The 23,865-nt window shown below is 41.1% G+C and overlaps 1 protein-coding gene across 1 annotated transcript in view; it reads left to right on the forward strand.

The window, feature by feature from the left end:
- Positions 1-318: 318 nt before the first annotated feature.
- Positions 319-23,865, forward strand: part of afg1lb (AFG1 like ATPase b) — a 28,808-nt gene continuing 5,261 nt past the window's right edge. The window contains exons 1-9 of the mRNA XM_075459802.1: positions 319-442; positions 664-947; positions 4,669-4,738; positions 4,930-5,031; positions 5,288-5,415; positions 10,369-10,468; positions 13,460-13,518; positions 22,345-22,427; positions 23,108-23,178. Of these exons, the coding sequence (XP_075315917.1) occupies positions 319-442; positions 664-947; positions 4,669-4,738; positions 4,930-5,031; positions 5,288-5,415; positions 10,369-10,468; positions 13,460-13,518; positions 22,345-22,427; positions 23,108-23,178 (1,021 nt within the window). The remainder of the gene's footprint in view (positions 443-663; positions 948-4,668; positions 4,739-4,929; positions 5,032-5,287; positions 5,416-10,368; positions 10,469-13,459; positions 13,519-22,344; positions 22,428-23,107; positions 23,179-23,865) is intronic.

The following is a 23,865-nucleotide window of genomic DNA, read 5'->3' on the forward strand; positions in this document are numbered from 1 at the left end:
AAATTCTCGTTTCTATCAATTCTGCAATCGGGATGTTGCATTGTTATCATGAAATCACATCAGGTATTACATTTCATGAATCAAAAAAATTTAAAAAAGAATGGAATGGCGCGTCAACGTGACATCTAACAGGGTAGCTCAACGCTGTACAACATTTAACAATTTTATTCTGCTGGTATGACCAACAAAAGACTTAGTACAAGCAGCGCCATGGTGTGTTATACATGAACGTTTCAACATCGGGGACAGCCCCCGCGTGTTGGTGAGACGCTGCTGTATTTTGCACGTGTGAATAAAGTTTCAGCGTTTTGAATCATCATGGCGACCTACGCGCTCTGTCCGGCTGCCAGATGCTCTCTGAATTTTTTGCTGAAATTTCAGCAAGGCTCTGCGCCATGTGTGAGGAAAACCTGCCTTCTGTCAAGCAGTTGTGCTGCGAAAGGTAGGTGTCCCACCGCCAAAAAAAAGTAGATCAGTGCTATGCATCCATTCTTTCAGATTCGTCTGCAACCTTTCTTGGGTAATGCGTGTTTGGTAACTGCTTGTTACACGCCTTATCGGTGCGTACTTTCGTTTTCTTTTGGTGTTCCAGGCTGTGTTCACGCCACATCTGACAGTAACAGGATAGCATAGTGTGTTGACTGACACTGCTGTGTTTTGAAGGTTACAGTAGCTGCAGGACGCTCAGTTCTTCTGCATCGTGCCGCTCCTCTGACTCGGCAGCAGCTGATGTTTATGGTTCCGGTGACGCCGTAGGTCACTTTGATCGCCAGGTTCAGCGCGGCTCCCTGAGACCGGATGTCCAACAGAGACATGTTATCCAGCAGCTGGCTACGCTGCAGCACACCCTCAAGACCTACAGTAACAGCATCTATCTGAACCCACCAACAAAAAAGTCAAACGATGCCAGCAGCAACAAGAAGTCCGGCATTACAACAGCTGAAAAGGTAAATCTGTTGTTATATAGTGGCACAATTTCATTCCTGGCAAAAAGCTGGTTCCATGATTCATGTTATTCCTTACATACACTCACACTGATTAATTAAATTCTACTGTACCTATAAAATTCAATCCTCGTGGTTGAATTGTGCTAATCCTCTTGATTTACATCACTCCTTAGAGTCTCTTCAGTCAAAGGCTTCTTCAGTTTGGATGCAAAACGGAGCGCTACAGGAAATCTTTCCTGCCCACAGCCATCAGCATCTATAATAACTCCTTGATTTAATTGAGCTACATCAACATTTAATTTCCCTCTGGGATAAATAAAGTATTTTTGAATTTGAATTGAATTTGAATTAATAATAGATTTTCTGTCCAAGAAACCGAATCACATCTGACCGAGCTTTTACAGAAGACCCAGCCCGTATGAACTTTGAAGTAACCGATTACATGATGTTTTGCTTTGATTTAGACCGTATTCAGTGCATTCTGTGATTATATAGTTCGGTGTCCTTGAGTATCTTAAAAGGCATTTTCAAATGAAGTGTTATTATTAATATTATCATTCTGTGAGCAGCAGAATGAGCCATGCACAGAAAGATTTAAAACTCCAGCTGCGACCTGAGTAGGACACGTTTGTACCTGTGACTACGTAGTTGAAACATAAACCCACGTCCCTTTCACTGATCATTAATGGGTCCTGCAAGAGAAAGAATATGGGCTTTTCTTTCTGGTTAAAATCGATATCACCTGTTTGATCGAACACTCAAAACACGGTGTCCGCTTTTGCTCCTGAGAGTTTTACTATGTCTTCATAAGCAGTGGAGGGAGTCTCTCCGTGCTGTTGTGGAGATGGACTGGCATTCATGCTCAGTAGCTGTTTTGAAAGCAGAGGCCTATGGGTGAAGTTTAGCAGCTTTTGAGCACTTTGTGTGTCAGCAGAGTTATTTCATTCCACTTGTGACAACAGTGTGATATGGAGCCTTAATACACAAGACAAATGTTAAGACTGTAACACCTTCACTCTTTTCATTTTCCCCACATAGTACACACTGTTTGGCGTGTAGGGGGCAGCACAGAGGTTAGCACTGTGGCCTTACAACAAGAGGGTTCTCAGTGTGAAGCTGCTTCTTTTTTACAAGCTCTTCCTTGTGTGTGTCTCCTCCAGGTGCTCCTGTCTACCCTCACAGTTTAGATATGCAAGGATGGTCAGCCGGTGATTTCAAAGTGGTCATAGGTGTGAGTGTGCGTGGTTGTCTGACGATAGGCTCCAGCCTCCATGTTAACCTCACAGATAAAATGGGTAAAGTCAATCAATGGATCAATACAGAGTGAATAGGTGAACAGAACCGTTTTTGATGGTTAGACTGGTGCCATGCTATACAGTTATACTTGTTTTTCTTTCTTGTATGCATTTCTGAGAATTCAGTCACTCAGGTAAAATTTAATTTTAGCATTTAGTGGATGTTGACAGTTTTAAAAGCTGTGTGGATTTTTTGAGAGGATTTTGAAGTGTGGCATCTGGACTCTCTTGTGGTATAAAGTCCCACTGACATCTAACACGTGTGGGGACTCTGCGGAGACAACTGTACTGTACTCCAGTTGCATCAGTGATGGTGGCCATGGGGCTCAGGTCAAAGGGAGGGTAGGGGGTCTGGGAAGTGTATTGTGCATGTAAGTTATGGAGCAGCATAATGCACGGGGCTGTTGTTGTTTTTAGGTCAGGGGAGATGACTGTCTCATATTCGGTGGTGGGAGGTTTTTTTTTTTCTTGGTTGGCTGGCACAGACACACAGGGTTAGGCAGAGATTTTGGAAGGCAGCAGGGCAGACCTCCCGCTGGGCCCGTCCCGGCACCCCTCTCGCTCTCTCACCGTCCCCATGCAGTAATGAGGGGATCCCTTTTGTTTGGGCCATTCTTGTCCTTTTTGCTTTTGATTTGGGACTCTGACAAATGCTTTGGTGTTAGGCTATCAACATCACCACAGACCACAACACTCACCCCTCTCCTTTTGCACCTTATTTCTTGCTGTATCTCTCACACACACACACATACACACTGACTGGAGTACTTACGCAATTATTCTAGTTTAAATCAGGTCATACCACTGTCATTTTGGTGTCTGTTCTCCCTGTGAAAGTGCCGCCATTGTCCTCACTAACTGATCAAGTCTGTGAGGAGAGTACACTTGACTTAATATTGACCCAATGTGGCGTGGTTTTGCGGATGGTTGGCTGACAATGGGCTATTGTTCAGTGAGAGCCACCCTCTTCAAGTCAGACCTGCATCAGAGTCCTCCTGTGCTCAGTAGGCCTCCAGCAGGACAGTTGTTTTGGTCAGAGCTAACTTAGACACCCACAATTACCTCATCAATCATGCTAGTATTAGATATGACATTATTTGGCCCCGGATAAACGTGTTCAAAAGCATTTTATTCTCAAGTCATTTAAAAGCCAATAGGGACAATGTCCTGCATGTGAACTTTCCACTCATGTGCCTGTATCCTCCACCAGGAGGGCAGACAGGGCCACAGAGCTCAGCTAGACAAAGTAGCTGAGGGACAGCCTTGTCCTTCTCCACTCTGCCGTGGTAAAATGACCAGCCACCACTGACAATTACCCCACCATGCCAGAGGGCAGCTTGGGAAGTCAGGAAGAAGTCACACGCTGTTATGCCAGGGCAGACAGGAAAGGCTTGTTGCTCTTCCAGCACTCCGCTTTCAGCTCAGGACAGGCAGTGGAGTGGTAGAGGGGGGAGAACAGGGGGAGGAGGAGGGGAAGAGCAGGGATGGGGATGGGTAAGGGTAAGAAGTTCTTGTTTTTTAATTTAGTTTTCAATATGCCATTTTCAATTTTTATCAGAGTCAAGTGCTCCTTGTGCTGGGGAGACCAAGTGCATGTGGAGCCTGAGTACCATTCTCATGAAATGGTTACTAAATTAAATATTAAGAGGACATATCCCTTCTGTTTAGTGAGTGATTCAATTCTAAAGCTATTTGGTGCTGCCCGGTCACAGAGATGGAGAATCCTCTACCACAATGCTCTGAAAAAAAACCCTGCTTTAAAAAATCCATAATTTAGCCATCTGTAGGTAAATACGCTTCAAATTATCATCGTGTTCAAACTGATGACACATGCATTTACATGGCTCAGGTCCTCTTTAGTGATATTTGGCTTTACTCTGTATTCTCAGCTTGGTCACACAGAAGATTTTTTTTTTTAAGCAAGGACCTTTTGATAATAGGAGGCAGGCAGCACAATGACTTCCAGCAGCACCTCAATGCAACAGTACCGTATCACAATTAGCAGCGCTAAACAGGCTGCACAGACAAGTCCACTCCATCTCGTATGGAGCCTCATCCAGTCCTCTCCGTTTTGTCTGACAAATCCCCCCATTGTTCCTCTGATGATGCTTTTCTTTCGTGGGAACCCTGGCTTGTCTTGTTGATTAGATCCCCTTTGTCTTCCTCCCCTGCAGTGGGCTTGTCTGGAGAACATGAAACCTCACACTGTAGTGGTGGCTTAATGCCTTAGCATATTTGGTTTATAAAATTATGATTCAGTCATATGCTGTAATGAATATAAAGAAGTTTCTGTAGGCATCAGACAATAGAGTTTTGTGCATTTGATTAGGAACTCATTTAGATTTGTGGTTAATTGTGGTGTATGTTTGTTTTTGATCACGCAGAGCTGTGAGGTACACCTAATATCTAACTTTTTGATCCCAAAGGAGGAACCCATCCCACCACCACCACCACCACCACCCCCACCCAAAGGCTTCTACATATATGGAGATGTTGGTAAGATTGCTTCTGGAACAGATATTTAATTTTGTAGACAGTAATATCTCTACGGCCTTTTCTATAAATGTAAATTTCTAAAAGACGTCTTCTTATTTTGCTTTTTGAATTTCCCCCATTGGGGGATGAATAAAGTATTTTTCTATTCTATTCTTTTTAGGACAAGTTTTCTAATATTTGCCACTTTTCAGGCACAGGGAAGACCATGCTCATGGATCTGTTTTATTCCCATGTGGAAAACAGCCGTAAAAAGAGGGTCCACTTCAATGGCTTCATGTTGGACATTCACAAAAGTAAGCCGTGTCCTCCTACACCACACCACAAAGACTGGCTTGCATGACTTTGTGGAATTTTTCTGTCTTTTTTTTTTTTTTTTTTTTGACTCCTTATGCTCTGGCAATCCTATATTTATCCCTCTGTTTCCCATGCTAATTGTCTACCATTATGCATACAGGTGAAATTACTGCTTTATTCAGTATCGTCAGTGGGTTTGGGTTGCCGATGCAGGTGTGCTTTAAGATGTGCCTGACATTTGTGCGCTCCTTCAAGGGATCCATCGGAGGAAACAAAGCTTGCCAAAACGAAGGCTAGGGAAAATGTTCACCTATGACCCTATATCACCGGTTGCCATGGAGATCAGCAGTGAGACCTGCCTCTTGTGTTTTGATGAGTTTCAGGTGAGCAAGTACTTTGCGAACACTGTTTCTGTGTGCGTGCGTGTGTGTGTATTTGTTCTTAAAGCCTGCTTAGAAATCAGTTTAAAGTAGCAAAATAGACAGTAATAATACAAGACTATATTTATAGATGTAATATAAGTGAATATACTGCCATGCTCATATTTACATATAGTATTATTAAGAAATAGATATATTAGTTTAGAGTGATAACATGCATATACACTAAGTTCTTATATCAACAGATAATTTGGGGAATAATGTCTATGTTATGTACGTGTTTTGTAAGGTATTTCAAGTTTAAAGAAGTTTGTAAATGGGGAAAGAAATAACAGAATAAAGGTTGATATAGTTGATTTCAATAATGTCCCAGGTAAAACACATTATCAGATTTAATATTTTCAACAGTCCCATGGTTTGAGAAGGTGGTGCCCATCACATGCTGCCCATCCTCCCCCCTCTTTATTGAGGTGCAGCAGCTGGCATGTGAAGTATTGAGGTTAAATGGCAACTTAGCTGCAGATATGATTGATATTTCAATCCAACATGAAGCCAGTAAGAGTATAAATCCACAGCAAATGACACTTTAGTATAACTCATAGATCAGAGGTTTTAAAATCTACGAATATTAAAAATTGTGATTGTTTTACATTTTTGGATAGGTTACCCCTCTTTCTTACTAGAGCAGGAATAGGGAGACAATGCTAAATTGTAATCTGTGTATCTTTAGTTCAGAGTTAAGTGCGATTGCGATGCTGTGAATGCTTAACCTCTGTCAGTATCCTTCCTCTATGAACAACTGTGTGTTTGTGAGCTTGACCAAAAAAAAAAGCAGAACTGGGGACACCTAGTGGCTCCTTTTAAACATAGCAGTTGTATCAGTGAACCATTCTTCCTTGTTCACGTGTGGTAAAAACTACTACTTTGTGTCATCTTACATGTGTTATGATATAACATTTTCACTGTCAGTATCTTGAAACTGAATCCGCTGCCTGCTCTTTTTGCTATTTTTTTTTTGCACTGTTGTAAAACGTTACAACCAAGTCATCTACTATTTCTTTTCCCCACTAGATTTACAGCACTGAAGAGCATCGTCAGTCATTTGTGATGCAGAAATTCTCATTATTCTAGCCTTTGGTGTCAGAGGAGAGAGCTTCCACTGAAGCTCTCACCATTCTCTGTAAGGTGGTTAGTCATTCACTGCTGTATAGAAAGACATGTGTTTCTGTGTTTTTCATTAGCCATCCAAGCACATCTGTTAGCAGCACAATGTTGCTCCTCTCACTGATATCATTACAGTTAATGCCAGTAGGTCAAAGGTCACAGAAGGTGCAGGAGCTCTCTATAATAACTCTATGCATCTGCGAGGATCAAGAGCCGCTCCTTTCATCTGCCCGTCTTTCACATTTTAAACTGCGGCGCTGTTTGTGCATTCTCATTGATTTGTTTTGTTCGCTGTCGCCAGCTTCGCTGTTTTCGCTTGTCGACTGTTGCTACCGGTGAATGGAGGGGAAACAAGTAGACATGTGCGCGTTGTTTGTGATGCATAAACAAGAGGTTGCGAGGTTGGGAGAGTTGGGGTGGGTGGGTAGGGGGTGGGTGGGGGGGGTCTATACCAATCAGCATCCTCTTCCACTCAGCCATGCAAATGAGGCTCTGGGTATCAGTCGCACTCTTCTGCTTCCTTAAGTGAGTGGAGCTAGAAAGCGACTGGCGGCAGCGGGTCAGATGGATCTTATCCTCTTAAATGCTAATGACATTTCTCCATTCTCTTCATTAGCACCGTGCCATTATCAGTAATTTGTAGCCCCCCTCCTTCCTTTTACGACCCCTACTCGGTTCCCCTAATGAATACTCGCCATTGAGAGGTCCGAGATGGAAAGATGGGGAAGAGTGAGAAGGGAGGAAGAAGAGTGAGAAGAAAACGCTTGAGCATCATTGTCTCAGGGCCTCAGTCACTGTGCAGCTTCTGGTAAATTACTCATAGGTTGTGTACATAAAGAGGTGTAACATCAAAAGAGGTTTAATTTGGCACCCGTGTGCCTCGCTATAAACTGACAGACGCTCGAGTAATTGGATGCTCATTTAAATATCGGCAACGGCTGACAGAGATTGCACCATTATTTTTGTGCTCCACAAGTACTACATCAGTCCCTCCACCTTTCTCATTCTGTGGGTACCCATTCTCTTTCCCTCTCCCCCTGCTCAGCCAGCAATCAATATTGCCCCTCATACTATGCCCATGTTGAGGGCACATGAATAAACAAATCCATGCTGTATAAAAGGTCATTTTTAAATGATTCTTTTGAAATGAAAATAAAATCCTGTGGTCGCAGGAAACGTGGGGCCCCTTCAGAGAGATGCAGAGCCTTGGCTTTCTGTTGATTCTCATTACGCACGCACACACACTAAATTACTCGCGCGCGTGCACACACACTCTAATTTGATGCCCTTAGCCACCTCTTCTCAGCGAAATCAAGGCTTTAACACAAATGTTAATCAAGTTTTGGCAAGGGCAGTGGGGCTAATATGCAAAAGCAGAAGACTCTCCAGAGTATGAAAGGAGGCATATGCTGTGGGTATGGCCATGAGAAGTGCCTGTTAGATACAGAAAAGTAGGTAAGAGGGAATAAGAGGAGAGGGCGGTGTAGCGCACACCTGCTTGCTCATGCAGCAGACCAGGATGTGGCTTAAACATCTTAGGCAGATAACCTCTAAAGCTTCTTTCTCAGGAGTCAACGCATAGCAACGTGATGTGGTCATCCACAGTGTACTTTTTGTAGCTAGACGTGTCATACAGCCCTTCTGTGTTGACAAAGATGAAGTGAAAGCAAAGGTCACACCTTGAGTAAGAAAATTAATTTTCCTCTAACATGGAACAACATTTCAACAAACCTTTGCAGATCCTTAGATATGGATTTTTGGACTATTGAGGTTAAAATGAAGGATTTTATTTTGGAATCCTTGGAGGAGTTTGTTCTTTAAATCTGTTGTGTAGACAGCCTTTATTAGTAGTTATGATAGTTAACTATATGTCGTTTAGAGTACCGACGCTATGATTTCTTCGTTGTGGTCCTCGTATTTTACACCAAAACATTTTGCTTGTGTTTTGCCCTTGAGTGAATTTCCCATTAAATTTGGTCTTAATCAAGAGGGGGACAGTGGTTCATGGCTTCTTTCATCCTTTGGAAGGTAGATAAACGATCCGTCTTTCAAGGTGGCATTAATAAGGAGGAATTTAGGTTTTTTTTGTATTCATTTTCTTTGCAAGATATACTTTCAGTTTATGTTAACCTTTTTATGAGTTATCCTAAAAACATTTTATGTCGCCACTCAACAAATTTGATTTTCCTCAGTTTAAGTACATGTCTATTGTGCCTGTGAGTTTTAATTCAGTTTAAACAAGTCAAAAGTCAAACGGTGAACTAAAGTGAGCGCGCTCTGTTGCAGACTCCTCGACCCACAGTAGCAACAGAAATGAATAATTCAAACATCAATTGTAATGGGCCAGCATTATCTGTCTGGCTCACAAGTCGACCTTACATAGCTGTTTGAACCCACTCCCCTGACCTCCTGAAAAAGCCTTTTGTGACCATAGATATTTGGAAATCGTGATTTTCAAAAAGAGCTTAACCTAAGTCCATTCTAAATTAACACAGGCCCAGAGAAGGTGGTGCAGTCTCTGGATTTTGTATTTAAATTTTTTTTTTGATTTGCATGAGAGAGGTTGTTTTTATGGTTTTGTTTCATTTCTTTGACTCTGCTGAGATAGACTGTGTTCACTATCGATAGCTTTTGAAGGTGTTCCTGAACAGGTGCATTGATTTCCACTAAAGAGTCTGACTTTTTAGTTGTATCTGTGTGACTGACCTGTGGCTCGTTAACTTCAGTAGTTGTCAAATGTGCAGTGTGTAAGCATTACACAACTTAATTGGTACAATTCTGTATCTGCATTTGGGTCATTTTATTTAGTATGTTGAACATTTTAAATCAGTAGCAGTTTTGCTGGGATATTACAATTACACCAACATTTATTTCCTGAGTTTAATTCTAAGTAATTGTTTATTACAGAATGTCTTATTTTATTCAGTAAGAATGACAACTAGTGCAAGACTGGACCATAATTGCTGAATTTATTATTTTCTTTAATTCCCAACTCTCATCAGTCAGTCATCATGCTTGATCGGGTGTGCTTAATACATGCCGCTTTGACTACTGTTCATCGCAGGGTAACATGATTTCTCCCTTTTATGGATGTTCAAAAGAACAACATGGGTAGAAGAGGGAGAGATGAGAGAATAAGAACAAAAGTGAGAGCACTGGATTACTAATAGAAAGGTCAGAGCTCTTCATTTAACAGCCAGCGACTCATAAACGTCCTTGCGTCAGTGTTTTCATTGACCTTTGTTCATTGTGGACTCATGGAAATGATGTAGATGAAAAAGGCAGGAGGCAGTTGAATTGGATTTATGTATTGTAACTTTGTATGGCCTTGTGTGTAGTTCAGACAACGCATGCATGCACAGTTTTATTTGCCTTTTATAAGGCCTTCTTTGATAGAAGCTTTGTCTGCTCTGATGACCCCAGCACTGACTGGCATTGCTCTGTTTTCATTTTTCTTTTCTTCTCCTTGTAATCGTGCTCGCACCCATTCTCAAATCGGCTCAGTTGATCGGTGCAGATCTCCTGCCTTGTCTCAGCTACTTGTCCTTAGCAGAAAGCTGCTTCGTGACCGTTTGCAGTCAGTTCAAGTGGTTTGGGTGTTTCGTGTGTGTGTGTGGATGCATGCGAGTGTGAATGGCAATGACCGGACAAAAAGGACTGAATGACACCAATCAACATGGAGTGTTGATGGCTTGATTTGACCTCAGACAAAAAAATACACACGTGGCAACAAAAGGTAGATTACGCAGTGCTTGAACAGGGTTCTCCTCCTTTCTGATTCTGTTCAATCAGGTGACCGACTTAGCTGATGCCATGATCCTGAAGCAGCTGTTTGAGACAATGTTCAAAGCCGGAGTGGCGGTGGTGGTCACCTCCAACAGACCCCCTGACGGTAGGACCAGCACTCATACATTGTACTTTTTTATGCGCGTTTAGGTGTTAATTGTCACTTACTCTATATGTTGTTATTATTAGTTAGAATGTCAACTCAATAAAAATTGAAAGAAAACACTTAAATAAATGGTTGCAACAAAAAAATACTCAATGCTTTAAATGGAACTTATACTTATGCCATCTAAAAACACAATGAATGCAGCTTGTTTTACTGCAGCTTTTCAAATGCATTCGATGGCTTCAAACTGCCATCCTCATCATCCTTATGTAGGAAAGAAATTCTCTTAGTTGATAACCCAGTCACTCGTGTGAAATATGCAATCTAACGTGAATAAATTGACGAAATAGTATTGATTGGTTGCCTCTTGACACCATAGGACACCTTTCTTATATCTCTGATATCTCTTATTTGCTGTTCTGATGATGGTGTTGTCTAACACACCAGTCAAAAATCGCACATAGATATTCAAGTGGATTGTTATCCATAGTATTCTCCAACTATTCAACCTATTCGGTGCTTGTTCTGCCCTGTGAAGGAGGGCTTTGTCATCATGGAAGGTGATCACTAAGTACAATTTTACTGATTTTCAGTGACCCTATTCCTAATGGAATGTGTGCACCTCTACCCATGTTCCCATAGATTTAATATAGGCCTGATTCAATTTTCAACAGTCCTTGCTGTTTTCTACTTCCCTCATGCTCACGTTCCCGTTCTCTGCCACTGTGCTCTCACCTGCAGATGGTTAGGGTTGGGCATTAAGAGTATGTTGTTAGAATGAGCGTTAATGTACATGGACACGTCTAGATGTTACAGAAATCTGTGCCCACAAGTATGAAACCCATTTTTCCTTTCACCATCTTGATACAAAAATCAGGAGCGTTTTTATACATGTCACACAGGATGCCGCTGCCGAGTAGTGCCATGCAGTGCACCTGTGTGGAAGCATTGCGTTTCTCAGGCTTTATCTTTAATTTGCCACACGTCTTTACTTATAAGAGTTTATACAGTATCTTCATTTCCTCATATCCACCATCCAGATTTTCTAATCCAAAGTGATGATCTTTTTAATCGGTGCAATGAGAGAAAAATGTGGTCCTTAAGACGACTGACTGTTCAACTAATTAATCAAAATCGTACACTTTGCTTCACTTTTGTGTTTTTTTGGGGGTTTTTTTCTACCACTTGAGTCAGTATATCACAAGACATGTCAATCGGAGTTCATTTGTGGCTGTTTTGGTATGAAAATGCTATGTTAGGACTCATTCTGATGTTAGTGAACCAAAGCTCACAGTGATCTGCACCTCACTGAGGCTGCATCTTCAAAATGAGAGGCTGCTATCTGTCAGTTTTTACCTCTAATCTCCGCAATCGAGGGCACAAAAAGCTGCTAAGAAGCATTTGGAGTACAAAAAGCTTACAGTGAAATAATGTCAGACACTGCTTTAACCCTAAAGGTTCACTGAAAAGTACTGAAACGTGATAAGAAATTACCAAGTCCAACAAAAAAAGGACATATCCAGAACTTTTGCTTCTCACTTGTGAGTATATTTCAGCAGAATAAATTGATGGTTACAAGACCACACCAAGTGGTCCCTTTTAACAACAATTAACCACAGGAGTAAAAGGGGAACAGTTGATTCACCTCTCAGCTTTGCAGTCTTTTAACAGGCTTTGATGTTGCATTTGCTGCCAGGAGAGCCAGGATGGAGAAAGAATTAGCAAGTTGGTGATCAAGGTGGAGATGAATGCATGATGTGCTTACTGACGCCTCTCTTTCTCGGGAAGATGTTGATGTCTCAAAGCCTTAAGTGAAGTGGATGGCAGCAAGATGGCTCTCATAGACAAAGACGTGCGTCTCTGATATTTACGAGCTATTAAGAACAAAGCACCAAACCAGGCAAACTTGATAGAGAGCCTACTTGGTATTAATGACAAGGTTAATGGAACACTAAAAACCATAAGAGACCACTGGATATGAAAGACATACATTTTCCATCTTTATTGATGTGGAGATGCAGGTATCAAAAAGGCCTGGATGTGTCTGAAGGGGAAATTTAGAGATATTTTTTTTTCTTTTTCTGATGGAGTTTATTGTGATTGTGGAGGGTCATGGGGATAAAAGACCAGCAGTGGAACACTACACTCGTAGTTGATAACATGCAGTTGATTTTATCATGTGAGCGAGCAATTTTCATGGACAGTTTCATCATTTGTGTCTCTTTAGGATGATAAGAGGGGAAGTAAAGTGAATAATAAATCCTGGAATCCGTTTACTTTCCAAAGGATACACGTTGTCTTTACCTTGAATAGTTTGATATTTTGGGAAAGGCATCTTTAAAGCTCGCCAACTTACAAATTATAATGTCAAATTTATCGATACAGCGGAATTCATATTTGAATAACTCTCCTGGCAATGAAGCAAGTAAAATTATCTTAAAATATTGATTTCTATTCCCTTGAATCTTAACAAAAGCCATTTCTCATTCACAGCAGACTTCATTACAGTAGAGGAGTTATAAAGTGAGGTTTATTTGTTTGTAGATCCTCAGCTGAAGCCTAGACATCAACATTTGTTTGCATTCGTTAAACCTCACTGTGTGCGCGTCTGTGTGTGTCTTTGTCCCTGTTTGTGTGTGAATCCCTATCTGTTTTATCTGTCTATCAGGGATGCTACTTCAGATGTAATTTGTTCCAGCCGAGCTAATTGAAACCTCTATTCAGCGAGCCGCTGTGGACATTGTCCGCGCTGAAAAGGCGACAGTCCTTTCTCTCACCACTATTGTTTGGGAATGTAATGAATTTTATGTTGCTGCCGCTGCCGGTGCAGAAATCCATTTTTCTCCCCTGGTTCCCAGTCCTTTTGTCGTGCCTCCCCACCCATCCTTCAGTTCATCAATAGCCACTTTATCTGCCAATCTGTGGCGGGGGAATGACATTATTAGGAGGCTAAACAGCAGCTCTAATACAGGCCCTCCCTTCCTCTTTCAGATCTGTACAAAAATGGACTTCAGAGGGACACCTTCCTACCTTTCATCGACGTGCTGAAGGTAGAGACAAAGTCATCCCTCTCTCTTGTCTTGTTAATTTATTCATTTAATTTATTAGACACACACACACACCTACACACATTTGTGTGTGTGCGCCTCTGTCCCTCTGTGTATGTTCTTTTGCAAGTTGCTCTTTAGTGGTTTGATGTTTTCTGCTTTCCGGATGCCTCGCAAAGTGTCACAAAGCTGTCTTTGATCATACCAGGGCACATTGAAAGGTGGTGAGAGATGGGGAGAGCGAGACTGAGTACAGGTAATGTGAATGGGAGATGGGTGGACGAGCTGAGTGACTGACTCAGGCTGCTTGCATTTCAAAAGTAGAGGGTGAGGAGAGGGTGAGCAGAGGAGGAGGAGGAGAGGAAAGCAGAGGAGCAATGCGGCGGTTAGCCATTTCTAGCAAAAAATCTGCTTTGCAATTTAAGCAGGTAGCACCATTATCCTGCCTGCATCTCAGATGATCGTTGATGTGTTTGGAGTGATCATGATCATAAATAATTGCATAATAATTTGTTGTCGTGCATTTTGCAACAGAGGAGGGAAGCATTCTTGCACCTTTTATTGGTATTTAGTTAAAGATTGTAAAGGCACTACTGCGGTTACTTAAACCATGACTTCAGAACTGATTTTTTTTTTTTCCGTTTTCTGTTGTTTTTTTTTCACTCTGCAGAAGCTTGAATTGGTGAAAGTGGGAGCATCAACAGATGGAAACTGTTTTTTGAAACATAGGGTTCACTCATAATGCCCTCTTCTATTCAGTATCATGTTTTAACAAAAGTCTCTATAAAGATCATACATTTAGCCACTGATCTTTCAACCATTTGATTGTGGACTGCTTTTCTGCTCCTTTGAAACCACACATTAGAAGCAAGTTGTGGATCTCCGTGAGAACTGCTCAAATCATGCAGGCTCATTAGGTAACTAACTTTCAGCATTTGTTTTGCATCAGGACCATTATTTACTAAAGGAAAACCAGGCTGTAGGAAAAATTATTCAAACGATAGAGATGATAGCGATAGAGACCAATAACTGGCTGCGTGAAAGTTTATTGAAGTCACAGATTAAGTGAGGGGTAGTTTCTTTAACTTCTGTTTTACAGGAGTCGCCCCCTGTTGGCATTTGATAAAACAATATTGATTGGCCATTATTTTTTTTTGTAATAATTGTTGCCTTTAATGGTTCGATTGAGATGAACTCTCAGAACTCTGAGATATAAAACAGTATATTTTGCACAATTTTTATCTAACTTGTGACAACATGAACCTCAAAATGAGTAGAACTAAAATTTCAATGAATGCAAAGTCTCTACACTTGTGGAAGTCTTGGAGTTACCCTGCTCCCCACCCACCACCCCATCAGCACCCTTGCCCTCTCTAATCCACCCTCATCAAGGTCCTGAATGCCTGTTGTCCTTCTCTGCCCCGTACTACCTCCTTTCTTTCAGGGTACCATGTTCGCCTTTGTGAAGCCATCTGGTTTTCAGAGTCGGGGGTTTTTATTGGGGGTGCACAGTGTTCTCTATGGCAGCCTGCTCTGCAGAGTTAAAGCGTGCTTTAGCGAGGTGACATTTCTAGCTAGCTGACCCTTAATAGATTGAATTAAGGCTTGCAGGGTGCAGCAGTCTTGGATGCAGGTCGTTCTTGCATGTGCGTGCCAGAGTGTGTTTCTATAGCGACTGCAGGAGAGAATGAGGGTGTCAACACGTATAAAATAGCCTCTGACCTCCCCTCCTTATCACCTGAGCTGCAGTGGTAAAGGTTAATCCACCACCTCCGTCCGCCTGAGTTGATGTCTTTATTTAACTGTTGACTTCTGATTAGTTGGGACCCCTTTTTCTGCAATGCCCCTCCCTCCACAAACATCCAGTTTCCTAATCTTTAAGATGAGAAAATCATTAGATCAAGAACGATTTAAGTGGATTCCATAGCCAAACACAGAAAGCATAAACCTTAGTCGATTCTAACAGCCCTGAGCTGTTCGTCACCTTTTAGTTTTTTGTCCTTTTCTTTTCTTTTTTTCTTTTTTTTTTTTTGCCTCTCTGTAGATATTATCAGTGAATATATTCAGTTGTTAAGGCTTATTTTTCTTTGTAGCCATGGCAAAGCTCAGAGTCTTGTAAAATACAGGGTTTTTGGGGCTTTTTTTTTTCAATAGAAACTGCCTGCCTGATTTTAACTAAGACACTCTTTCGCTCTCATGAGCTGTCCTCCCTCTCCACTCCACTTTTCATTGCCCATCTCTCCACCCTTCTGTCCCCGCTCTTTATTCCATCACCATCCTCTTCTGCTCACTGGCTTTACCCACACAAGGTCAGGTCTCTGTATTTTGGTAGCAGAATAGTGACTTTATTTTCCCTCCTCTTGTTCGCTTGCAGTTGCGCAAAAAGCTCCAGAGGGGAGAAAAAACATGACAACAACCCTGAGGCAACTTGGAGTATCTTTGGATTCCTGCTCTTTTTAACCCCTTCTTTTGATCCTTCTCTTTTTTGTGTCATTGTTAATAGTTGCAATGTGCTGTGCAGTTGGTGATGAGAGGAAAAAAAATGTTCATTTGAAACAACATAATGCTAGAGAATAGCGTATTGAAGAATGAGAGATGTGGTCCTTCAGTGATGACCTTGGTGAGAAAGGCTGTCTGTGAAGAGCAGAAAAGCTCAAATCAAAAGGTTTTTGATATTTGATGAGAGCCATTGTCTTCCAGAACATTGAATGGCAGAGCAGCACAGCTACCTGTGTGCCTTAAGTGCAAAGCTCACCGCTTTCATATCAACATGTTTCTCTTTTGAAACCTGAACGATTAATAAACCACAAATCAATTTTCTTCCTTTGAACTCATGAGGAATGAATCTGGGTTCCAGTTTGTACTTAGTTTTTCATTGATCCAGGTACCTTGGTTGATTTGCCTAACTGATGCTTTACTATCAGTCTGTCCACAGGTCAGATGCATATGATCAAACATGCCCACTCTGATCTTATATGTTGCCATTTCATTATTTCTCCACAATATTTAATCACTGAATTTTGCTTGAGCACCAAAGGTTTTTTTTTTTGTTGTTTGAAGACTCCACTTTCACCACCCTCATTTAGGTCTCTGTGCATCTTGAACTGAACAGTTTTTTGTTTGTTTTTTTACAAGCAGTAGATTTACATTCCCCAGCCAAAAGAAGGGATCTTCTATAGCCCATAGAAGAGTCCATTTCACTCGTGAAATTTTTAAATTCTAAGTTTTTGTTGATGTCAAGAAGGTGACTTTTTTTTATGACTGAAATCCTAATTGGGTGGTTGTTGTTAACACATTTAATCATGAGCAGACAAGTTAGTAAAGAATTAACTGTAGGGTACATTTCATAAATGTAAGCATGCCACTCTGAAGGAGGCTGTTGGGCAAAGTGTTGCATCTATGAATTGAACATTCAGTTTAATCATTTTCCTTTCGAAAGTTTTTTCCTTTGAACCCTAATCATCTTCAGTCAGAGTCTGAGGTGTTCAGAAAAGTTTGTCTGTATTCAGTTTTTTTTTTACCAAATACAGCTTAATGGCATCAAACAGATTTGGGTCCTTGCTTTAGTGTTACTTTTGTGTCATTTTTGCCTTTTTTGAATAATCACAGAGAAAACGTGTAGTAAAGGGCCAGCTTGGAAATGAACATGGGACTCACTGCTGATGTCATGTCACAAAAGTTTGATTTTGGGAGATTCAAAGTACTACAGAACAAAACATCAAGATGAGTAAAGCAAGACATATAACGTAGCTGTCTGAAACAAAAATCTGAAAAGAAATTTGACATATTTTAGTTCAGGTCTTATACAAACAAAATCATCAAATTACTATAACAAGTCAAATATGTTTTGTGTGAATTCTTGGAAATAAGAAGGTAAAAGAGAAACTGACAGTACAGCGTTGAGGAGAGATGATCTAAGTTGAGATTTCTCACTTTTTGAGGGGTATTGATCATATTTACACCTGTATGGAAACTTGCAGCTTGACAAAATCTGTAATAACGATGTGTAAAGAATTAGTACAACCTATAAATCAGTGCTGCAGGTCCGTATCCTTGGACAGTAGCACTGCAGTGCTGTCTCAAGGGTCCCGTTGGTGGATTTTATACACAATGATCCTTGTAATTCATTAGATAAAGACAGAATTCTCAAACCTGCTCCATCGTAGACTTTAACCCTTTTAGCACTCACCATGCGCTCAAAACACGGAGCCCATTTCTAATGTCCTCGTTTGTTGCTACCAACATGCAGAGCCTCTGTTGGCCAGGTGCAGGAACCACAGCCTACCCCGAGTTTCAGTTTGCTTCGGTTTTGGCCCAACTAAACTCAAGAAGAGTCGAAGGTGGGGGGTCCAGTGGGGTCCTGGACCACAAAAGGTGAGGCCTGCAACTCGCAGGATGTTTCCCCAAGAGGAGCAGCCGAGGCAGGGGGAGGTTGTGAGAACGACCCCGCCGAACAATCCATCGCTGGCCCAAGGCTGTCACACTTTAAGGGAATAGATCATTAGGTGTAATTAGGGTGTTCACATTGTCACGTACCCCCCTGAGACTGCCGATGAATGAATAAAATCACCAGTTACACCCCCAGCTCACTCACTCACTCACTCACTCACTCACTCACTTACTCTCTCTCACACACACACATACACACACACACACACACAGCAGCTCCCCAGTAAGTGAAAACACTTTGATGTCAGAAGAGTCGTCCAGAACTTGCCAGCATAAAGGCAGTGTTTTAAGCTTTCCCTCTTTTCTGCCCCGTCTCTCTCTCGACCCCTCTATCCCTGCCCCCTCCCACTTTTCTTCTGTCCCTCCACACAAGGCTGTAAGACACACATGGCTGAATGAACGACAACCTTTTCCCCTCTTCCCCCGTTCACCCTCACTCTCCCCCCTTTCGTCTCTTTTTCAGCCTTCCCACCCTGCATTTCTTTGAGGCCTGGTCAATTCTCCAGGCCAAACAAAAAAAAGCATCAAATGTTTTCTGCTGCCGAGTAATGAGGGAGTGGACCTCATCAGGGCCCAATAGTCAGCCATCCTTGGCTTTTGTTGCAGCTCAATGGCATCGCACTCTTTGAAAAACTCAAAAGCAACTTTTTGAGGACCAAAAGATAGAGAGAGATATGTCGCAGAGGGAGCGGGCACAGAGGGGAGCAGAGGCAGGAGAAGGAGAAAAAAAGCCACTCTGTTTTTATGCTAAACGGCTGTCCAGAGAGAGCAGCAGACAGCTCGGACAATGACGTGATTGGAGCTACATGTGTTCGGATGACTTTATTCTAAAGAGGCTCAGATTCTCATGTCTGTCATGTCTCGCTTGTGTCTGTGTTGTAGGTGGTGGTGGTGGTGGTGTAGTCTCGCTGCTGCCATGTTGCTTTTCTACCAGTCTGCTTCACTAAAAAAGGATTTAATTGTCAGTTTTGTCAGCTTATTATTTTTAAATTACATTTTTCCAAAGCGCCTATGCTGACCTTTTCAAACGGCTTACTTTTGTTGACTCACAAAGCATTTGAGCTTGAAAAATAACATAGAAAAGGCAACAAATCTTCTGAAACACAATTGATTGGCCTTCACAATAAATACACAAAAGGATTGTGCAATTTCCTAGAGCGCAAAATGCTGCCATTGATTGATTATTCTCATTATCAATCAGCTGATCAGTTCATTGCCGAACAGTTTGAATACTGCACACTGCCTATCAGAAAGGAGTATCTGGTCAATGTTTTGCTGCTGTACAGCAGAATTTACAGATCAAATGAAAAAGGACAGTTCAAGATGAGTCTGAAAGTTGCAAAGTAGACTGACTAGAATTGGAATCTGAGAGGAGCATGATGAACGGGGGTGGGGACGGTGGGGTGAAAGACCACAATGTGTAGGCGGAGGAAATCTTGAAGGAGTGAGAACTTGACAATCCCCTCAAGATGAATAATCAAGTAATGACCCGCAAGGCCTCAGCCTCATCTGATTATAAATAACCAATGGAATCATCATCTCTGATTGTGTTTCCATTCCTCCTTCTTTCCCCTCGCTTATTTGTACCTCCGTCAGCCGTCTTTACTGTAGGTAGACACTGTTCACAAAGGGAGGGGGGAGAAGATGGCAGGAGAAAAGACAAACTGAGATTCTAATGATGTGGCGGCAATAGTGACAAGTTTTTTTTTTCTTCTTTTTTTTTTTCTTTTCGGAGGGACTATTTACCGGTTGGTGGGGTCACAGAAGGTTGATGAAATGACACCTCCCTTTTGTCCGTGGGGGAGGGCGAGTTTGTCAGGTTGTTATTAAGCCTGATTCAGCCAATTGGCTCAGAGTGAGAACCCCGTTTGTGTGAGCGGACACGGAGATAAAAAGTTGACAGCAGAGAAGAATAGAGTATTTCCGTCCCCTTGCTTTGTGATGATTACTAATTATCCTGCAGCTTAAGGAGGCCAGTGGCAGAAATTCACTGATTTCATAATTTAATGGAGCTGTCGTTGAATACTCAGTCAGCCGCTGATGGCTTGCATGGAATGATATGCAATTCCTCTCTTTTCTTTGATAGAATAGTGGAGATGATGATTATAGTTTGTGCTGCACTCCCTGACATGAATCCTGTTGACGTTTTACTCTATCTGGAAAAGTTTGAACCCTGCATCACGGGTTCACCCCAGTGGAAACGCATTTGAATGTCTGCAGAATAATAGTTCAACTCAATAAACCATGAAGAGGTGACACAAAATCTTTGAGCTGTCAGAGGATGCCAAGGTGCATGCTGCCCTCTGTGTTGCCCCGTCACTTTATCTGTTCATGCAGGATTTGTTCTTTGCCCATTTAATTATTTATAGTGAGAGGGATGTGGCACAGAGCTCTCACTTTTCACATTACACATATGCAGGAGACCTGCAGAGAATCAAAATGTTTTCTAAAGTTGGCTGTACAGCAGCAAGACATGGCATCAGTTTATCATGCAGAAAGACAACATCTTAATTCCCAATAACAACATAAAAGCTTACAAAGGTTTTCATGCAACTGTAATCTAAACACCCAACCTGACAGCAAACTTATTTTCTGCACTGGTATGTTACATAGTCATGATTTTTTTTAAACTATATGCTAAGTTTTTAAATACTGAATCGGATTAAATGATGGGCCTTGCTACAGTTTTATCTTGATTTATTAAAACCATAAAGTGATCGTTGCTATTATTATTCCTTCAAACCACAGACTTCAATTGTCCAGAAACAATCTGAGGGCTCTGTAGATTCTTACACAAACAGGAGAACACATCAAAGCTGCAGTTGGAACTGTATGTGACAAACGGCAGCTCAGTCTCATAAGAAAACGTGCAATTGGTAGATTTGTCCACATGTCTAAAATGTAGGTGTCTAGCAGTTGTGTGGAGCAGTGGAGGTTAGGAGCCAGAAGAAGGCTCACAGACGGAACACAGACAAGTAATGGAATAACTTTTATTAAAAACAAAAAAGTGGCCTTGAATCTGAAAATTAGATCAAACTTTGGCATAAGAACGATGATGAGACCCTGGCACAGAACAAAGGAAGCCTGGAGTATTTGCACTGAGAGAGAACTAACAAACAAAGACTGGTGTGGTGATGAGAAACTAGGGTCAGGTGTGTAGGGAGAGCACAAAGAAAGACCAACAGAAAGAAGCGAGGAAAAAATCTGAAGATTTTAAACAAGAGCAAATGAAACAGAAAACCAGAGACAACCTAAACAAAGCTTTACACTGAAAACATGGGAATCAAAACCACATAAACACCAAAACTGAATAAGAAATAGTACAAATCCCATAGATGATGAGAGTAGGGGTGTCAGAATCCTGAGTGGAAAAACATTAGATGCCAACCTATATGTTGCTTTTGTGCTGAGAAGTGTTCATTAATGTTAAAACATGTAACCATGTATAATTCCCAACCCCTCACCTTGTGTTTTAAACTTCTAGCCCTAACTCTAAAAACTAGAAAAGAAAAGCGATGTGTCAGATGAGGCTCGATCTTGTGGTCATCCTCCACCCCTCTTCATCCTTATAAGCAACAAACCCATCGGTGTGTTTATGTGGACATCAAGCAGCAAGTCTCTCAGTAGACAAAGAGAAATGGGAGTGGAAAATCTAGTGATGGTACAGTTTTTGTGCGTTTTTTCAGTGAGACTGCAACATTTTAAGCTGCGTACCAGCTATTATACCTTCTATCATGAGATCAGGTTGTAAATACTCATTTAGGAAACTATTCATTATAAAAATTTTAGAGTATTGTTAATTTATGTGCTGTTTTTAAGATTTATGTACTCAGATGAGACAGATTTAGGACTAAGTGCCACAGAGAGACTGTATTGCATGGTTAATTTTTTTTGTTCAATTTATTCAAGCAAAAGATATGAAAGGGAAAAAAAAAGCTTTACAAATAATCAGATGTGTTGGAAGAATTCTGTTGGCCCTGATGTGCAAACACATGAAAATGTTGACCAAAACACAACAAAACCAAAAACTCTATAGAGCTAAACCAAAATCACAAACAAACTTAAAAACTAAAAACGCAATATAATGTGTAAAACATCTCAAGAAACACGTTACAAAAACAAAAGAAAGCAACAGACCACAGCATCTTAGGAAATACACAAAAAACACAACAACCCATCCAAAAATGCAATCAAATGTCATCCACTGTTGTTCCTTTTTGTTCTTAATGTGAATTAACTTCATATTTTCAGTGTTATTATTATAAACTGCATCAAAATATCAAATTTAGAAATCAATCCCTGCTCTTAAACACAGACATAATTTTACAGTTTGCTCTTTAGACTGAAAATGTTAGCGTCGTTTTGTGTTTGTGTGCTCAGGAATACTGCCACACCATATGCCTGGACTCTGGGATTGATTATAGGGGGCTGGACAAGCCTAAAGCAGGAAAACTCTACTACATGTAAGACACACACACACACACACACACACACACACACACACGCTATATCATTGATTACAGTCCAGCTCAGCTCAGAGGTGTCGACATTAACCCGCACACAAGAATTCACACTCAGGAAATGTTGGTGATTTTTTTTTATTTATTTATTTATATTTTTTTTTTCATTTTTTTTTAAAGCACAGAAAGAGAAGGCAAACAGATGTATAAATGGGCAGAAACAGGCAGGGAGATTTATAAAGACCTGCATTACCTTGAGCCATGAAAAGAATAAAAGAGGAATCAATGGAACATGAGAAAATGGCAGAGCTTTAAAAGCTAGTTTGCTGTTTTCCTCATTACATATACGCTGATGGAGCGCAAGCACACACGGCCAAACAAGAGCTTTCTTCCTTTCACTGTATGTAAATAGAGCACATCACACCCTTTTACCTGGAGTTGAAACACAAGCGTGCAAACGGACACAAACGCACACCCTTCACAGTCTCATTTTGACGTGCATTCACGAGCTAATGCATGTGTTTACAGCCTGACATCCTGTTTTTTTGCTGATGGAGTGAAAAGCTAAGTACCCCGCACCCATGCTCTGCTTGCTGCCACCGTTTGATGCGGCCACTTCAGCATTATTAATTTCACATCCTATTATTTCCTCTGTGTTTCGTGCGTGTGTGTGTGTTGTGCAGCACAGGGGAGCCTGGTGCAGAAGCCTTCTTGGACGCACTGTTTGAGGAGCTCACATTGAGACAAAAGAGCGGTAAGGAAGACTCAAACTCCATAAGAGGACATTGTAATTAAACATACTATAGACCCAGCTGTTATTTATTTTCTATGCAATTAATGACATTTTCAGTATGCTTTTTTTTTTTAAACAGGCAAGCTGCTATTTTCTCACTGCTTTAAACATGTTAAAAACTCTGGTAACTTTGTCATAAACCTCGAGAAACCTTTAACGCTGTTTGAGGCTGTTTGTGCAGCAGAGGTGGAGAGGGGTTTATCACTGTGTGGATTAACAGTCAAACATTGAGGAATTAAGTGTCTCCAAGTAAGAGTTTAAGATTTCATCATTTGCGGCGCATTGCATCATTAAAAGAAATTGTGGTGAAATCTCTGCACACGGGACATGGCCGAAAACCACAGAATCATCTTGAGCCAGGAGCACTCCAACAGCAGAAAAAGGATTTTCCCTCTTTTTAGTTCCAAGGTTTTATCTATCAGGACATATTTAAAAAAATCATCCGGTCCTTCACCAGGTCCCATGAATTATGTTATGAAATAATACTCCACATATTACCCATAATCATTATTTGTTTGATAAGAATTAAACCAGCGTGTAAAAAATATAAATAAAGAGATTCAACTAAACCCGTACAGTTGGTAATAGCCAGATGCTGCTAATCAAATACACTTGATTAACTGATCAGTAAGTGTGAGTCCCTGTCTA

The sequence above is a fragment of the Odontesthes bonariensis genome, chromosome 24 (genome assembly GCF_027942865.1).
Source record: "Odontesthes bonariensis isolate fOdoBon6 chromosome 24, fOdoBon6.hap1, whole genome shotgun sequence".
In the NCBI taxonomy this organism is placed as follows: Eukaryota; Metazoa; Chordata; class Actinopteri; order Atheriniformes; family Atherinopsidae; genus Odontesthes; species Odontesthes bonariensis.